Source organism: Pleuronectes platessa, chromosome 19 (genome assembly GCF_947347685.1).
Source record: "Pleuronectes platessa chromosome 19, fPlePla1.1, whole genome shotgun sequence".
Taxonomy (NCBI): Eukaryota; Metazoa; Chordata; class Actinopteri; order Pleuronectiformes; family Pleuronectidae; genus Pleuronectes; species Pleuronectes platessa.
The window spans coordinates 14,520,007-14,539,067 of record NC_070644.1 but is presented as its reverse complement, the minus strand read 5'-3'; the positions used below and the strand labels follow the sequence as shown (position 1 = coordinate 14,539,067).

The 19,061-nt window shown below is 41.9% G+C and overlaps 2 protein-coding genes across 3 annotated transcripts in view; one reads left to right on the top strand and one right to left on the bottom strand.

Annotated features, from left to right (window-relative positions):
* Positions 1-1,071: 1,071 nt before the first annotated feature.
* Positions 1,072-6,626, bottom strand: ccdc80l2 (coiled-coil domain containing 80 like 2). Its single transcript, XM_053411119.1, is given in 13 exon segments — positions 1,072-1,406; positions 1,727-1,807; positions 2,039-2,142; positions 2,354-2,502; positions 2,596-2,732; positions 3,831-3,984; positions 4,085-4,325; positions 4,518-4,844; positions 5,182-5,333; positions 5,424-5,597; positions 5,680-5,768; positions 5,839-6,205; positions 6,290-6,626. Coding segments are annotated over 12 exon segments (2,223 nt in total). The 5' UTR covers positions 6,119-6,205; positions 6,290-6,626.
* Positions 6,627-9,066: 2,440 nt separating this feature from the next.
* The window catches only part of LOC128424680 (NAD(P) transhydrogenase, mitochondrial), a 28,116-nt gene continuing 18,121 nt past the window's right edge, over positions 9,067-19,061 (top strand). The window contains exons 1-10 of one of the 2 annotated variants that reach the window (XM_053411012.1): positions 9,067-9,163; positions 11,313-11,513; positions 14,399-14,628; positions 14,711-14,928; positions 15,072-15,159; positions 15,275-15,363; positions 15,730-15,917; positions 16,401-16,534; positions 16,663-16,854; positions 18,002-18,155. In XM_053411012.1, the coding sequence (XP_053266987.1) occupies positions 11,360-11,513; positions 14,399-14,628; positions 14,711-14,928; positions 15,072-15,159; positions 15,275-15,363; positions 15,730-15,917; positions 16,401-16,534; positions 16,663-16,854; positions 18,002-18,155 (1,447 nt within the window). In that variant the 5' untranslated portion in view covers positions 9,067-9,163; positions 11,313-11,359. Of the gene's footprint in view, positions 9,164-9,277; positions 9,446-11,312; positions 11,514-14,398; positions 14,629-14,710; positions 14,929-15,071; positions 15,160-15,274; positions 15,364-15,729; positions 15,918-16,400; positions 16,535-16,662; positions 16,855-18,001; positions 18,156-19,061 lie in introns of those variants that run through there. The other variant, XM_053411011.1, reaches the window with a different exon arrangement.

Genomic DNA, 19,061 nt, shown 5'->3' with positions numbered 1-19,061 from the left:
AACATTATCATGCTAACATGCTTGTGACAATGCCAACGTGCTCAGGCGTAACGTTTACCATGCTTACCACTTTAACATGTTAACACGCTAACATTTGGTAAATAGTATAAGGTTCAAAATGCTAGAATTGACGAAATGCAAAAACATGATGCAGAAAACAAGACAACAAGTTGTTACAGACAACCCACAGGCTCTGTGGGTTTAAAAAAAAAGTTTACGACCACTTACTGTTGAGTTGACATTTGTGCAGAGTCATGCATTGAAAAGCTATTCAGAGGACACGTGTTATTTTTGTTTTTCTCATAAAGTTCTACTTCCATATTTCACATTCCATTCAGCAGTTTCACTGTTATCAGTGCACGATGCCCAATCTTCACACTGCTTAAATGCCCGGTCAGATTAATGTCAAAGAATAATATCCAAACTGTCTGGATACTTGCACATTATTACTCAGAACAAGCTAATATGGCTGCTGGTGCAGCAAGTGAATTAAATTTGATAAGATGTCTTAATGCGTGTTGCAACGGTAGAACACATAGAAGACTTGGATTGAAGGTGTCATGGAAAATGTGCAAAAACATATTGAGTCCAGCATCAGTAACTCATTGTTTTACTGACCCGAGGTCTTTAAAAACAGATGTTTAAAAAAGCCATTTGTTCCAATAAAATAGGTTAACTTTCCATTTGTGTTCTCATGTTACATAGTGGACGTATTTGGAAAAGATTGGACAGATGTGTTGCCAATGAGCAGACTGCTCGGCCTTGTATGGAAATCCCTCCTCTTCCTCTGCTGCTGCAGTCAACAAAACATGTTTTTCAAAGAACATCTGAAGAGTGCACACATGCTTCATTTAATCAAGACTTGCTTGTATTTAAGCTATATTATAACTATTTTCAGTTTTCTCCACTTCACAATTTTATTACATAAAAAACATATAATACATCAAATTCCCAAGTTTTTGAGGCCATTTTTGTATAACTTTGCTCATGTATAAAATCCTTGTGTTCATACTCTCCGTCTCATCTCAAGAGTTTAGATCCTCAAGCCACTGCCTCCTCCTTTTTTTCCCATTATTCCTCCGACCGGTGCTATGAGTACCTCTCCTCCGCCCTGTCTTCACCATAGCCGTGATAGTGTCCCTCCTCACTGCCTCCTGTCCCTCTGTCCTCGGGGCAGTGGATCCCAAGTCGCTTCTGCAGCTTTTCCTCCTGGAGGCGAAGATCCATGGAGTCCACCAGGTCGTAAACGTTGTCCAGGGACCACATGGGGGACGGGAACCACGCCTTGACGTCGCCGTCCTTCCCCACGATCAGCATGCTGAAGTAGTCCTTGCTGATCTTCAGCTGCTCTCTCATGTTGTTGACCATGTCGCGGGACAACGGCTCAACCTCACTCTGACTGTGTCCTGGAGGAAGGAAGACAGAGGAACATTTACAAACCATAGCAAAAAATGGTGCAGCTTTGAATCCCGGGAAATAGTCTCACTATAGCACATCGACCTAAAATAAAATATTCTCTATGTATGTTCACATAATATTTTTACTTCCACCAAAGTGTTTGTTGATGTTTTCTTCGCTGTCAACATGAAACTACTACTCAAACTAGGTCAAAGTATATCCATGAAACTTTGTGGAGGGCATGACCCAAGAAAGGTTCCATTGGACCCATTTGGAGCAGATTTGAATAAACAGATCCACCTCACTGCCCCACATCACTGTGACTCACCATTTAGTGGAAATAACTCAACACTTCCTGACGCTTTGTTTCCAGTCCCAGTCAACTTTAACATGGCAAAGTGGCGAATACCTGAGGAGAGACCCAAGAACATGTCTTTCAGCAGCCCACGCGTTCAAATAAACAAACATTACTAGAGAAACACACACTTGAATATTACGGGTGGGCGATAAATTTAGAATGAAAGCTTCCTCCAACAAAATACATGTCAAGTTGAGGTTGAATACCTTTATTTTCATCACATTAATCACATCTAGGACATTTTCATTTATACATGGATTGTGAAATGTAATGTGGCCTCACCCAGGTGACACTTCTGTCCGTTGAGAGCAGTGAGCTGCTGTTGGAAGGAGTAGTCGTCCTCAGAGGGAGCAGAGACGAGCAGCAGTCTTCTCTTAGACATGAACCTAAACGTTCAGAGCGAAGAGTCAAGCTTTATCGTCTCATGTCTCATGCACAATCGTTCAACATTGTCATACTCTGACATGAAATAAATGCTAATCATTACTTTACTTTCAGTTGACAAGGCTACTTTGGATTTCCTAGAAGCAAGAAAGGGACCCAGACGTTGCCTCGAGGGTAGTTGATGATATTGATCAATGAGTGACGGTAATTTACCTGAGGAGGGAGTTCTCCGCTCCAGGCTCTTTGTCTTTGGTGCAGACTGTGGGGCTCTTCTTCTCTTTTTCTTTCTCTGAGCGCCTTGAGGGGAAGTTGTCGATGTACTCGAACAGAGCAGGGCTCGATGGCGGAGCCTCAAACACTCTCTGGGGGAAGATACATTGAAAGTTCATCACATATTTCCTCTGTCCATGTTAGATTATGAAAGAAGAGAGAAGCAGACACAAAGCAGTTCTTACATCAGGCCTCATGTCGTAGTCTGTGACGGTCATGGAGAAGAGGTCGGCGGATGACAGGCCGAGCTCAGCTCTCAACAGGGAGATCAGGCCTGAACCAAAGAGCTGCTCTGACACGTCACTGAGTGGAGGCTCTGATTCTGAAACACACACATATGAATATATTAACGAATGTGTTCAAATAAAACAACAGGAGCAGTGTGATGAGCCCCACAAAAAAGTAACTGAAAGGTTACTGCAGATTGTGGTTTACCTTTAGATCCACAAAATGTTGTGTCAATATCTAACTGCTGTGGTTGCACAGTGTTGTTGTATGTGAGGCGGTCTAACTAAATAGTTTTATTTGTCAGCTGTCAGCCTGTCCTTTCAATGTATCTTCCCCCAGAGAGTGTTTGAGACTCCGCCATCGAGCCCTGCTCTGTTCGAGTACATCGACAACTTCCCCTCAAGGCGCTCAGAGAAAGAAAAAGAGAAGAAGAGCCCCACAGTCTGCACCAAAGACAAAGAGCCTGGAGCGGAGAACTCCCTGCTCAGGTAAATTACCGTCACTCATTGATCAATATCATCAACTACCCTCGAGGCAACGTCTGGGTCCCTTTCTTGCTTCTAGGAAATCCAAAGTAGCCAAACTGACATATCTCAACAACAATTGAATTGATCAAGAAGCCTCCTGAGAAATGACTCCCAATGTGATCTTGTGTAACCAAGCGATTGTTGTGGTTGAGAGCAAAACAACCAAGTCCATTGAATTGATTCTTATGAAATTAGGTTCCCACATTCATACATTCCCCCATAAGAAACTTTAATGACTTTGGTGGTCCCTGACTTTTCCTCCTGCAAAGACAAATAACATTCTGCCACAGTTTTGTTGACTGCAAATTAGCAAATGTCAGTATGCTCACAAGTTAAGCAAAGCTGTGTTACCATTTAGCTGAAACCTTTGTAGTTTAAAAGCCTGATTACAACCTCACAGAACCACTAGCACAGCTGTCGACGCTTTGTTTTCCACTAACAGCTGCTGCTCCGCTGCTGACTGATGTCTTGGAAGTCAGACGTTCCCACAGCATGTAAACAACAACAACAAATGTCGGCAGCCAAGTCAAAAGAGCATGGTCCGTGTTACAGATCCAGACTGTTGTACTGTAGAACCATGGAAGCCATTTAGTTCAACGTGTAACGGAGATGTTTTGGATGCCAATATTCACTTTCTCACACACACATATATAAACACTGCCTACCGAGCTGGTGGTGCTGCAGCGTGAGTGTGGCGTCACTGCCTTCCACGATGGTCCCAACGGTGATCTTCCTGCTGGCGAGGCCACAGTGACTCCTCTCATTCTCCTCTTTCTGCTGGATGTAAAGCGTTGCATCTCTGCTGGGCGTTGAGATCAGCTAGAGAAACATGAACATTTGTCAAATCTGTCCAAGGTTTTCACATGCATTTGTAATAAAGATATGGCCGTGACAGGCTGCTCAAAGAGGAAGTTCTCACCATCAACCTTCTGTTTCCCTTTAAACTTTCCAAAAAGTCCTTCAAGGCCGCTTTATCCTCATCACTGGCTTCTCTGTTGGACTTCTTCCCTCTTCCTTTGCCTTTCTTTCCTTTCTTTCCTTTTCCCTTCTTCTTTGAGCCGGGTTTCTCCTGTGTGTCGTCCTTTACGTTTTGCTCTCTTTTGTCCTCCCTGTTTCTCCCTCCATGTGTCTTCTTATCTTCTTCCACGGTGGACTCGGGCCTGCAATACAACACAAAAGCTTTACTTTGAAGTTCATCCAGTGCCAAGAAAATAATCTGTATCTGGTGTAAACGGGAGGCGTGACAAACCAGATGGGTTCACAAAACCAAAGCACGGTTTCAGAGAAATCACAATATTCATACTCCTCCCTTTATGTTTGAAAAGCTGTCAAGGAATATGAAGAGACTGCACCTGGGCTTCTTTTCTTCTTCGTTGCTCTTTGACACAGAGGGAGAACTGTGCTCTGTCTCTTTTTCCAGTCCGTTGGCAGCGGCTCGGCCACCGCTGTTCGAGTCCCTTCCCCTCGTGGACCCCGCAGCAGGCACCTTGCGGATAACAAACCTCGACCGTCCACTCAGTATTTCCTGGATCTTACTCCTCAGAGCGGCTTTTTTGTCCAGAGGTTTTCTTGGTAGAGCCGCCACTGAAGTCCCATTTCCCTGCCTCTGAGAGCTCAGCACCATCTTCCTCTTTATCTTTTTCCTTTTCACCACAATCTTCTTTTTTACAGGGCTACACCTGAAATATATATAAAAAAACATCAGCATTTTGTGTTTCTTTTTTCTTCTAAATAACTTCTTTAAAGTATCATATGAAAACCCCTTAACTTGCATTGTACAGCAGAGTCACTTAGAAAACATATGTTTACATCATGATCATTCATATTGCTGGACATTTGGAAAATGTGTGCATTACGTTAATATGACCGGAAAATGCAGTTTTGCAAATTTATTTTATATTTCTATTCATCCTACAAAAATACACTATTAAATAGTAAACTGTGCAGAACGACCTTATAAAAGCACTCGTTAGTTTTCTGTTAGTACAGTGAAGACCACAGTGGTATAATGGTGACCTTATGTTGGCTCCTTTTCTGGTCATCTTCTCCAGCTTCCTCATGGGGAACTGATCGATGAGCTCCAGGATCGCCTCAACTCGGACCGGATAGGGGAACCGCTCACTGACGTACAGATTCTTCTTCAGAACCAGCATGGTGAAGCCTTGTTCCTGAACCGATGGGTGTTGAGTGAAAAGAAGAAGTCAAGAGCGAGTGAACCACAGAGGAAAATCGGTTTGTTTTCATGGCAGCCTGTTTACCTGGTTGTTGAGGTCCAGGTAGTGCAGCAGCCTGGTAACTGTGTCCGGGTCGAGACTCTCCACTTTGGCTTCTCCCGGGAAAATTGTTTTCTGTATTCGACCTTCCATCATGGCGTTCTGGATGATGGTGATGATGAAGGTGTCTCTTTCTGCTAGACGACAGTTCAGCACTTTCTGCATCAGAGAGGAAAACAGTTCAGAGTGAAATTCCCAGGTAGGGTTATTGATCTGACGAGGGAATAAATCAGTAGAGTACCTGCTCCATCTCTTCCAGCTGTTTCTCCATCATATGCAGGTAGTGGTCATTGTGCGATGGGGCTGTTATCACCCACAGACGCTTTTTACCTGGAGGGTTGAAGGAGGTTGTGAGAAGGTAGACGCACAAAGGCACACATCAGCTGATCTGTTCCCTTACCTGCAAATTCAGCCAGGAAATCCAGCTCGGGAGCCAGGCTGGATGTTAACACTCCTGCACCTCTGTTGTCTGCATGTTCTACTTCTTCATCCACCTGTCCCTGCTCGACCCCCGGAGGGAGGTCCGAATAGTCCCCCCAGTCCCGAACATTAGGGTCCAGCTGATCCTTCGGCTTGCTGCGACCGGTGCCAGGCCAGGCGGAGAGCGGGCTCGGGAAGCTGAGGCTCAACAAAACCGCAAACAACAGCAGATGCAAATGTGAGGGGTAGTAATTACACATCCTTACAGACACGGTTGGTTGGTTTATTCGTCTATCAGCTGGAACAGGTCAGCGTCTCAGGAATCCTCACGGGCAGCAGCGTTGCTTCTGAAACACACGAGATGGACGCACAAGTTGTATAAACGTGAATTAAGAGTTCAAAAGAATAGGAACCAAAAGACACGTACATACTTTGACTCCAAATTCAAAACCTCAATGACGACTGAATCATTATGTATCCTTAAAAAAAACAGGTGGACCCAATCTGGAAAGACTCTCAAAGGAATAAGAGGATAGAAAAGAATGCAGTGATGATAACAGCTCGCACCGGCAGCCAGAGACTGACTGGGCAGAGTGTTCACAGCTCGCACAAAGACACACAGACACAAACACACACACACACACTCCTGGTTCACATTACACCCGAGGCTTGTTAACAGGAAACTCCTGGAATTCTCTGTGAGTTCAAAGCATTTTCTTGCTCAAAAATCTCTTTCTCTCTCCCTCTCTCCGTTTCTCTTACTCACACATGCACACACACACACACACACACACACACTCTGTCTCTTCCCCCCCCCCCCTCTCTCTCTCTCTCTCTCTCTCTCTGCAAATAATGCAAGTGGATGCAAGTACACATTCACATAGCCAATCCAAAATCGTTCTCATTTCATTGTTATCTGTTTCTCTGTCATAGATCAAGAGGCCGAATCCCAACCTGCTTCAAGGGTGCTAAGGCTGATCCCTGACCTTTGACCTCACACGTGTCAGGGAAGTGAACAGGCAACATCACTGCAAGGATCAGTAAACTACAGAATGACTTGTACTGTTACACACGGTGAAGACTGATGGTAGATTGTTTTGAGTTTAACATGTGTCACTCTCCGTCAGAGGTGGGTTTGTAAAGTGAAATGAAAGGAGATACACTGCAGCCTGAACGGGGGCAGGATACAAGTGAAAGTGAACCGAAGCCTTTGGTTTTCAACTGAAACTAGAGCTTTTAAATGAAGAGAAATGGCAGCGACCATAAATAAAGCTGACAGGTTACAAATGTCTTGATTCCCATTCGAAATCAGTAGAAGTTAGTGGAGTAGAAAATTAAAACAGATGTGAATTTGTTTTTTTAACTAAACTCAAAGTAACATGACACGAAACATCAGGAATATGGAGGCGAGACCAGTTCTCATCATCCTTTTGTTTACTCTTTGCTGTGTATTCGCTGGACCTGTCACCATAAATTCTACAAAGATCTGCTTTCAAGCCATAAAATGTCGGAACAAGACTCTGATCCAAGGGAAAGATGTTTTTGAGTGGGCAGTGAATCCATGATGAATCCATACTTTCTTTTTTTTACAGTGTCAGTGTGTTTACAACTGATTCTAGAATAGAGTGAAGCCTTGAATACAGTAAGGTCGACCACAGAGTGATTTTCTTTAAACTCCATTTAAACATAGAAATGTTCTTCCACCTGCTTCATGGAATCACAATGGCACGTGTGTTGGTTAGCTTTACAGTTCAAATGTCAAAGAGGAGGAAGACGAAAAGGGACAGAGACTTAAAGCGAAGAAAATCAAAGAAGTGCAACGCAAAGCGAATGCAATTAGAAGAGCTGTCTTTTTGGTGAAGGGCCACAATGAGAAGCAGACGTAGTAACAATGCATTCCACAATCTGAGCCAGATAAAGAGAAACAGATGATCCCTGTGTGTGTATGTGTGTGTGGGGGTGTGTGTGTGTAATTGTACATATATCTTTGTGAGGTCCATTTTGAATCTAGAACCCAGTCAGGACATTTTGGCTGCTCCTCGCTTTGTGGCCCACCTGTAATGGGCTGTTTGACGTGTGACCTGTGTGTGTGTGTGTGTGTGTGTGTGTGTGTGTGTGTGTGTGTGTGTGTGTTTGTGAGAGAGACAGAGAGAGAGATCTGCTTCATACAGTATATAAAAGTGAACAAAGTAGATTGAACAGATTGAACAGATTTACTGAATAATACAGACAAAGAAGTTTTATTAACAAAGTTAAAACCATAATCACCTCCCATGTGTCTGTATTAGCACAGAAACACATGTTGACCCACAAAAGCACAAACTAAACTTCCAGTATGTCAGGACTGGAGTAACGAGGCAACATGTACGTGCTGTGAGAGGAAAAGACGGGACTTCACGTCTGTGACCGCATGTCATTATTATCTGGAGAAGAATTGCAGCATCCAGAAACACCCCTCAAACCTCAGTGATGACTCAGCTTTTAGCAGCTTCTCCCCTTCAACAGATCATATGATCAGTTCCTTAATTTCAGGGGCAATGAAGCTAAAAACAAAATGTGATCCAATTAATTCATGATATAATTTGAAGTGTGGATATACGAGACTTGTGTGTTTCTACATTGGCCTGGTTTATGTTGAGGCGGATCAGTGTGACCTCTAATAGAGGAAGCCCCGGGTATGAATCATACTCTATATAAAAAGGTGTGAATCCAAAAGATCTGAGGCCTTGGTGGATAAGAATAGTAAAATAGCGCCTCTCAGTGGAAGTAGGGCAAATGTGCTGTGTTTTGGGACGTCATTTCTGATTTGATCCAACATATAACTAAAACTCAATGTGCTTGTGTTTATATATACAAGAAAATAAATACAATGGAATAAAAACAATATAATCTCACAATAAACAAAGATAAAAAAACAATGACAACTAAAAAGGTACAAATGAGTTTTTCTTCAAGTATCATTGCACATGACAGAAGTACAAAAGTGCTTGTGTGTGTTTGCATTGAAAAAAGTAAACAAAAGGGTAAATTAATAAAGTTCTTGAAGTTAAAAAGTGATCAGAGAGATAAATCAGAAGCAGGGTCGAGTTTTATTTCCAACCAGGTTCATACGGGAATGAACTTTCTGTGGTATAAAGTACAAAAACATGTTTAAAAAATATTTAATGAAAAGTACTCTGGTGCATCATCATCATCATCATCACACGACCCAATAATAACCGAACTACGGGTGCCGCAGCGTTCATCTTCCGGGTGGACACAAAGTTCTCCTGAGCTGCAGCAGCGAGCCGGGACCGTCTGCAAAGGTCAGTCGACTTCTCCTCCGCTATCTGCTCCTCAAGCCGATTCTCCTCCATTGCACATGTGACACTTTGTTTTTCCTCTCGCACGTATCCTTCCTTAACGGAGACATGTGTGTGTGAGTGTGTGTGTGTGTGTGTGTGTGTGTTAGCCAGCGGCGGCTACCGAACTCGTTAGCTCGTTTTTAGCTTTCAGCCCCGCTCCCTCCTGCTCCTCCTGCTCCTCCACCTCCTGCTGCTCCTCCTGCTCACTCCGCAGTGAGAGGAAACCAAAACACACAAGTGCTGGTTTGTACACTTCGCTCTGGTTCATCAAAAACACACGAAACCCACCATTTTACACACGCTTTCGCTTCGGTTGTTGTCTGGAACCATTTGTTTTTATTGTCGTCACACTGGGTCACAGGCGGTTGTTTATGACCCGGGTTAAACCACTGATGGTTATTAGTTCTTATTTATTTCATATTTATTTCATATTATTCAATCTGCTAACGTTAGCAGCAAGTTAGCAAACCGTTAGCTGGATGTCATTCATTTTTTTTGGTGACGTGTTACTTTCATTTGCCCCCCTTTCTTTTATATCAGGTCATAAACACAACACAACGCACAAACACACGCACTTGCACACGGGTCATAAAGCCAGAGTTAATCCTCTCTGATTAAAAGATCATAGTCTGCTCTGTGTAGAGCTAAAAGACGATTATTCGGTTAGTTGATCAACAGATTTGATTTCTATAATCAATTATAAATTGTATTTGGCTTTTGTCTTGTTAGATGCACAAAAAAGCCACTACGACATGACATGGTAAATGCTGATGGACATTTATCGTCCAAACAATTAGTAATTTAATAAAAAATATAATCACTATCAATGACATCCTCCTCTAAAAGTTTCAAAAGGCTCACACACCACAACAAAGCTTGTGTAGATTGTTTAAGTGTTTGTGCTTTGCAGCTTTATTGGTTTGGATGAATTGAATGGAGCTGCAGCATGAAATGAATTGGCAGGAAATGTTATCTTCAAATAACTGTTTTCGACATTTTGATTTATCTTCGAGATTCACGCTTGGTTGGACAAAACAAGACATATGGTGTCGCCCTGAACTTTGGGAATTATAACAGACATTTCATATACAAAATGGTTTATTGTTTCATTGAGAAAACTGTTGGCTAGTTAATGGTTTCTGAAACAATTGTTGCTTGCAGCCCTAATATTGATCCTTTAATTCAAATACATGTCATGACTAATTTGCATTTAACACAGAGTTCCTTTTTATTTTGTGCTAATTAGTTGAAAATCATCTCTAAGGCAGTAATTTACAATTAGTATTATCTTATGCTATATTTGGATGATTTATACAAATAGTCTATTGTTCAGTCTGAATAATAGGGTCACGGTCATGAGAGTCCCAAAATAAATGCTTTAAGTGATAAATCAGTTACTAAATAGGTTAAGAATACATTTTCTGACAGTTGACTAACTCATCCATTTAATTCCTATATCAGCACTATTGAATAAAGCCGTTATTATTCTAAGAATGTATTTGACTTTCAAACTAATGTGTGTTTTGACCTTAAACTATCAAACAAGGACACATGGAGTGAGAGAGTTGTTTTTATTGCCAGTTGATTCTGGTTCATTCTCTACTTCACCAGCTAAGCTGCTCCAGTCTATCCTTGTTCTAGTATCTCTCTTTTAAGTCAACATGCCGTCCCTCATGCTGTTTTACTGCCTCAGAGTCCCTCAGTTCTCTGCAGTTTCAAGAAGTGACTTTTGACCTTGGATTTGTTAATATGTGGATATAAAAATTATCATTTTCTTCTCTCATATAAACTAGTGTAATAGTAATAACCTTGGATAGACAGGATTCGTCCATCAGACAGAATATGTGTTGGATGTGTGCATACAGGGAGGAATGTCAGTGAATGTGACCTGTTTAAACAGAAGGTCAAACATAATGTGTGTGGTTTTCTACAAGTTAACGGAGTGGACGATATTTCTGCTCCACCCTTTCAAATTCAAGTGTGTGCATTAAGCTGATAAGGCTGGCTTAAACGTATTGAGACTCCTATTCTCACCCTTATTCCTCCCCCCCCCCCCCCCCCGTCTATGCTGTCTGTCTGTGCCCTTATTTCTCTCCTGTCTGTTCCACAGGAGGAGTGCTGCCTGTCCTGTTGAGCTCCTCCCGGTGTGTGTGCACCATGGCGAGCCTCCTTCGTATTGTGGCGGCCAACTGCTCTGCCCCCGTGCTCAGTGGGGTTTCTTGCATGAAGCTGCCGGCTGGCCGTTCAATCCAATCGTCATGCCTCCGCTTTTTCAGGACCCATCAAGCTCTTGGACGATGCGCCAGTCCAGGTAAGGTACACACAGGTTTGGGCATTGACACATGTAGTAAAGATTCATTTGCTACAGGCAGTGCAAAGCTATGGAATACAGGGGTTTTCTTTAAATCAAATTATCACCTATTCATTACAAATGAGCTCAGTGTTGTTTGAGTAGACGACATGTGTCTTTAAGGGGTTGGTCATGTGATTTATTGACAGGAAGCCTGCACTGGGAAACGAACTTTAACATTGTGAGATTATGAATAAGCTAATTCACAATAGATGGCTTTTCATATTTTAAGGGTTGTTACTTTCTAGTAAAAATACTATAAATGCTTTAAGTAAAAAATACTATAAGTAAACCGGGTCATAATTGGCTTGTTGTATTCAATGATACCAGGCTGATTTTCTTCCTGTTAGAAATAAAAACACATGCAACTCATAGTGTTACGACTGATAGCAACATGGAAGCAGAGCCACCTGTAGATTCTGTGACCTTTCTCATGTACCTGTGGATTAGGTGCAGGTGTTAAAACAGGTTATATTTCCTATCAATTAAAGAGGACAGCTTGGCAGGGTATTCATACTATTGTCCTTTGCTGGCCTTGGTAGCTGGTGAATAAAGAAAATTGTCATTGTCGCGTAATTACACAGTTGAGTGATTATTCCTTCATTCGTTTCTTTCGTTTGAAGGTCTGTACAAAGTCATTGTAATGAAGAAGTTAATCTGTTGTTTAGACAAAATAGAGACAAATTAAACCAGTCATACAATCATGTTTGTTTTTAGAAGTCTGTTATAAACGTTTGGTTGCTAACTTTGTTTGCTCCAAGGTCACATTCAGGTGAAAGCAGCATTATTCTCCATTTTCAATGCCCTCACTCTGTTCTCGCTCACCAGACAGTGGGTGTGTGTGTGTGCAGTAAAAGCCAGCACCAGCCGGTTGCAGGTGCATCATATCTTTTATGTGCTGGGTTCATGATTGTGCCAGTGTCTCCCCCCCCCCCCTTCCCTCTCTGTAGTTGAGTGTTGAAGGTGCTGGTGACCTGGTTCACGGTGACTATAGGTTGAGATTCCTGCAGCTCAGTTGGCTCCAGCAACAGCTGGCTTCGTCTATTCTGGACACACAAGTATCATGTTACAATCTCACAGACTAGTGGAGGAGGGGAACGCACACTATACTTTCACCTCTAGGGAACCTATAGACGTAGAGTGCACTATAGAGTGAGGAGGTGTGTTGGTGTGAGGTCAGCTGTGATGTGCACACACTGTCACTCTGTTTTATGAACACACTTTTGGCTCGACCGACTTAGATGCACTTGTTTGTGGGACATAATCATTTTTGGTCCTGGTTTGCAGATGCTATCTATGATCGTCTCTTTTTTCACATTACGAAACAGTTGTAAGATCTTAACCCTTACCTTTCAGTCAAACTGAAAACTGAGTCTGTGGTGGTTTGGTGTTTCAGGTGCTGGTGCGATGAATCACAATCCACCTCAGAAAGATATACATTTTATAATGTTTTTTTATTGGGACCTATACACTCTTTTCTGAGTTGCACCTCAAGATACCTGAAGCAGAATCCCCTCAAATGAAAACATTTGATGAAATACAACATAGAAACCTTTACATGTGGTCCATTGAGCTTTTTATATTTTAGTGGGTCTATTTATAGACACTGAAGTTCAGACACTGTTATCTTTGGTCAAGATGTTGAGGTTTAAAGGTTATCATGCTATCTTGATTGTTAGGTCATCCGCAGCATTTAAAGTTCAAATATGTACAGTGGAAACAATCTAAGGTTTTAGGGTTACAGTACAACCCTAAACCTAACCCATCTCTTTTTCCGAAGTGGTAAATAATCAATATGAGCTTCTATAAATGACTTGTGATGTACAGCACTTAGAATGGTTGTTAATTCAGTCATCTTGCACTTCCAAGGGGGTATAAGGTGAAAAACTGCGTCGCACAGTGGCAGAGATTAAAAGATTACTGCTTGTTTTATGATGAGGAAAATGCAAGGCCATCTCATAATGTTAGAAAGTGATTGTTAACCAACGGTGCCATGTGAGGAGTGTTGCTCGAAAGTCTCCCAAAATCAAATGTGCAGCTTGCAGCCAGTTTTTTTTGTTCCCTCGTGTTGTGGAGTTTTTTGTGAAATACCAGTATTTAGAGGACAGGTCACCACTGCAGGGTGAGAGGAAAGGCAGCCTGTCAGAACCTCTGCTGTTTATATATAGACGAGGAGACAGCGGTAGAGAGCAGCAGTGGAATTTTCCATAAGAGCCAACACAGCATATGACCTGCTGCTTGCAGACTAGACGTGGACAGAGAACAAAAAAAAGAATCTGAAGCCACTTTAATATGTTTTTGTCCGTTTATGCATTCGCTGTAGTCCCCCTGTTTCTTTCCTTTACTAGGGTCAGTCACACATTAAGCTGATATCTGGTTTTCACACATGTTGAAACAGCTGTGCATAGAACAGCAATAATCTGTTTGTGCACCCAGATTAAAACTGCTGACTGTGACTGTCCGTTGATGCATTCTGTAATATTTGATTCAGACGTTTCATCTCCACAGATTGAAACATTTCCGTCAGCCTCTTTTTAACAGATTATCGGACAAGCTGACACACTGGACTGGGCCAGTGCATAAAGCTTCAGGGAGCGTAGCATGGCTGCAGCCTGTAATGTTGCTGTGGGACACTACAAACTGCAAATAGTATTTATGGTATAAACTGTCATTTACTGGAGTGATAACTCCTTGAAGCTGCAATGGAATCTGCATGAAAATAACAATCTGTTTCTTTTGTTATATAATCTTTGTTCAAATATGCAAAGTCTTTAACATTATTAATATAGCTAATATAACAGCTGTTATTTCACATGCTCCTGTCTTGTTTCTCTTTGCCTCTCCAGGTATTCCATACAAGCAACTCACAGTTGGAGTCCCCAAAGAGATCTTCCTGGATGAGCGCCGTGTGGCGCTGTCTCCGGCTGGCGTCCAGGCGCTTATCAAACAAGGCTTCAATGTGGTTGTGGAGTCCGGAGCCGGAGACTTTTCCAAATTTGGTGACGAACAGTACACCCAGGCTGGAGCAACAATTAAAGACATTAGAGATGTTCTGGCGTCTGATGTGTTGGTTAAGGTAACGTTAATGTGCTGCAGGTAGACGGGGTGGCAGTCAACTTTTCAACTTGTGTTCTCTGACCAACAATTCTTGCTTCCAGGTCCGTGCTCCTGTTTTCAACCCTGCCTTGGACATCCATGAGGTGGAAATGATGAAGGAAGCAGCTACGCTGATCAGCTTCATCTACCCGGCTCAGAACCCTGAGCTGATGGAAATGCTCTCCCAGAAGAAAGCCACCGTCGTGGCTATGGACCAGGTTCCACGAGTCACCATCGCCCAGGGTTTTGATGCCCTGAGCTCCATGGCAAACATTGCAGGGTATGTAAAGTACATGGTGTTGACAGTTTTAATGGTGACAAATTATTAATATATTTGTGCATGTTTAAATTCATGAAGGAACAGTTCATACTTGGATGTATTCTGATTGTGTTTCCTGTGTTTGTTGTGTTCTGTCATTTCAGGTACAAGTCTGTGGTGCTCGCAGCTAACAGCTTCGGCCGCTTTTTCACTGGACAAATCACAGCAGCCGGGAAAGTGCCGCCTGCAAAGGTGAATAATATGAATGTTGTATAATCACGAGTGTGTATGTGTCTTTGATAGTTCTAAGTTTGAACAGGTTATGTGACTGTATTCTCAGCTCATCTCATGTTTATGTTTTTGAAAGGTGCTGATCATCGGAGGTGGTGTGGCTGGATTGTCGGCTGCTGGCACTGCCAGAGCCATGGGCGCCATCGTCAGAGGATTTGATACCAGGTTTGTTTCTAATATAAGAGTGAATATGATGTATGTGAATGACAAATTAAAAGAATACTGGTTTGCATTTCCACTTAAAAAAAAAAAGATCAATCCACTTTTCCTGGTTTCTCTAGCATTGCCTACCCTGCCTTTACGTTAGATAGTTGATTGACAGCAGCAGTGACGGTGTCTAGTGCATAAACTGAAAGCTGGAAAGTGTTAAAGATAAACAACTGTACTGGTATAATTTCCCACGTGGATCTGATTTCTATAGCAAAAAGAAAAACAACCTCTTGTTTGCTTTACTGAAAGTTTTACAATACGTTCTTAACTATTATCTCACCGCCGGCTGACCTTTAGATAATATCTGTGTCTTTCTCCCAGAGCTGAAGCTTTGGAGCAGTTTAAATCTCTGGGTGCTGAGCCGCTGGAGGTGGATTTCAAGGAGTCAGGAGAGGGCCAGGGAGGCTACGCCAAAGTAATGTCTAAGGAGTTCATTGAGGCCGAGATGAAGCTGTTTGCCAAACAGTGTCAGGACGTGGACATTCTCATCAGCACAGCTCTTATCCCTGGTATGCACAAAGCAAGAAGACGCACACTTCGTGAAACACTGATTGTAGGTGTAGAAAGTGAAGGCTGCATTTTCACTGAACTGTGCTCTCACTCAAGGGCTTCTAAACAGCTTTTCCCACTGGTCCTGGATTATCAAATGATGTGTATTGTGGGCAGGAAGTCAGAAAATGCAGAAAAGTGGGACAAGTCGTGGGTTGTATGTCATGGAATAACTTTACTGGAATGTGTCACTATATTTTCCAGCATCTTCACATTTGTTCCATTACTCTGTGTGTTTCAATGGGGTGAATTTTATACATATCAACAGTAAGCTCAGTTGTTTTGAACATGTTTAACGACGTGGCCCGGAAGTCTGTTCTAATAATAACTTTTTATTTCCCCTATATTTCTATATTGATTTTAGCCATTTGATTGAGGTTAATGTGACAAAGAAATTGATGCATTAAATAATTGGTGCCACTTTGTCTATTTTAACCTTGCAGGTAAGCGGGCTCCCGTTCTGATCACCAAACCAATGGTAGAGAGCATGAAGGACGGGTCAGTGGTGGTGGACTTGGCTGCTGAGGCTGGAGGAAACATTGAGACCACAGTACCTGGAGAGCTGTCGGTGTACCAGGTCAGTGCACGTAATGTCGACATGTGCAGCCATACATACCAAATATGATTTTTTTTTTTTGGCTTTTCGAGGATATCAAGTATCATCTGTCACTGCTCTTGTAATTTAGTGTATCTAATTCTTTTTAGGGAGTGACGCATATCGGCTTCACAGACCTCCCCAGCCGTTTGCCGACACAGTCCAGCACGCTGTACTCCAACAACATCACTAAGCTGGTGCGAGCCATCAGCCCCGGCACGGAGAACTTCAACCTGGATGTCAAGGATGCGTTTGACTATGGGACCATGGATCACGTTGTCAGGGGATCTGTTGTCATGCAGGTAGGAATTTGCATGTAGCCAGAACTCAAACACTTGTGCATGTTGATAGAAGCTGAGGTTGAACACAGACATGTTGAAAATCATTGGAAAGGCCTTGTAGGTCTTTGCTGCAGTCACTAGATGTCGCCCTGGACACATCATTATCCCCTCACTTACAATTCTCTCAGGAGCATTTTTGCCCTTGAGTTTATCAGACATGTTTTTCTATCTTTGTTGTTTTACTGAAAATAACATCTAAATTCTGCTTTTTAGTCAAATTGTTTAGTCAGAATTTGTTTATTTAAAATGTTGAGGAAAATTAAGTTCTTTAATTGCAGTAAATACAATTACTTTATATAAATATGACAGTTATATCAGTCAGAATCTACTCTTGAGAACTTAATTTTATTTCATTGTTATTGGCATAATTATACCTTAATTTCTGTAATAAATTAATTCATGTTTTCCAGTCTAACTGTAGCTTATCAACAAGCTGTCACTAGGATTTATTCTGTTCATACCTCATCAAATTGATTTTGTTTTTTCTACAATATAAATATTCAAAGTCTTAATTACAATAATACAATTCCATCAGTAGTAACTGCCAGTTCACTTGTTTGTTTTTTGGTTTAAATAAGGACACATTGTTACAAAGTTGTATTTCTTGGTCACAGTTCTGAAAAAAATATGATCCCTATGTAATATTTGTTATCAGATTTCTTAATCTCATTATTGATGTAAATGTCCAGCATATGTCTGGTCTTGTAACCCGGCCTGTACCTGAGTCAAAGATTTGTCAGATTTGAGTCATGGTTTGTAATTCTGCTTTTTGGAAATGGCTTACTCTAATCAGTGTCAGTTGATCTGATAGACTCATAACTGATCAAAGCAGTGGTCACACATCTTTTATAAACACAGATATTAGTTACTGTAGCCACTCATCATTAGTTGGCTCACTTTGATCTGGACAGGAATGGTGTAATGTTTCACAGACTTACAAATGCAGCTTAGGTCATTTCAGACAACCAGGTATCGAGATCAGGAAATAAAAGCCGACTTCCAATCACCTCTTAATAAATGTCACTTGATATTGTTGATAGAACTAAAGAATGGTTGCCCCAACCACCAAGACTTTCTGTAACCATTCTCTTTTTATTATCACTTCCAGAATGGAAAGAACCTGTTCCCCGCTCCCCAGCCCAACAACGTGCCCGTTGCACCTCCTCCTAAACCCAAGTCTAACAAGGAGCTGGCGGCAGAGAAGGCCACACAGATCACCCCCTTCAGGGCTACGCTCACCACGGCTGGCATGTACACTGGAGGTCAGTGGTTGTCGCTGAATCTGAGTGTGTCATTAAAATTACATTTTCTGGCAAAGTAGAGAAAATCAGGATAACGTAAATCTGAGTGAAGTGCTCATTAGGTTCAGGTCTGCCATTAGGTGAAGGATAAGTTAATAATCAGCTTCAGGAATGTGTGCGGGAGGCGAGAAGTGACAGAGGAAGATTACAAGCGCGCACACACAGACACCCCGTTAGTGTCAGGAAGTGTGCATTGTAAAACGGTGTCGTGCGGAGTGTTTGTTTGAAGTCGGGGTGTAGTGGGTGGCTCCAGTGGTGCCACATAGCGCCGTGTGTAAGTGCACCACACGCAGTTAATGTGGTTCACACATTGTTTAGGTGCTGGAGTAGTTTCCATTTAACACCACCATACAGCTACTGATTGTAAGCTCTCTTTTTTTTAAAGAGTGAGAACATGGTTAGTGCTGGTTACCTGCTTCTCATTAACCTGGGCTGTAACGCAGAACTTTCAATATATTTATATCGACTGTCATTGACATAGACAAACTATTTGATTATTAACACTCTGGTAAAGAAAGTTTTTTCCCTCACACCAGTGACTAAATGTAAGAAATATTTGACGCAAATCAATACATGTTAGATAAACTACTAGGAAATTAAGGAAACATGAGTTTTTCTATGTCTGTCACATTCTACAGGTGTCAATGTGCTGCTGTTAGCACAGATATGTCGACACTTGCTGGGAAAAATAACAAAAAATCTAAAAAATGTTCTTTCCCAAAATAAATTTTTATGCCACATTCCTCTATTCTTTGCTTTATTTGTGAAATACTGGTGAGTTTCATGTCTTCAGGCCATTTACTCTTTGGCTTTGCTGGGAGGGAAACTTGATGCACGTTGGATTCCCTAAACCGATCTCTGTGTCAA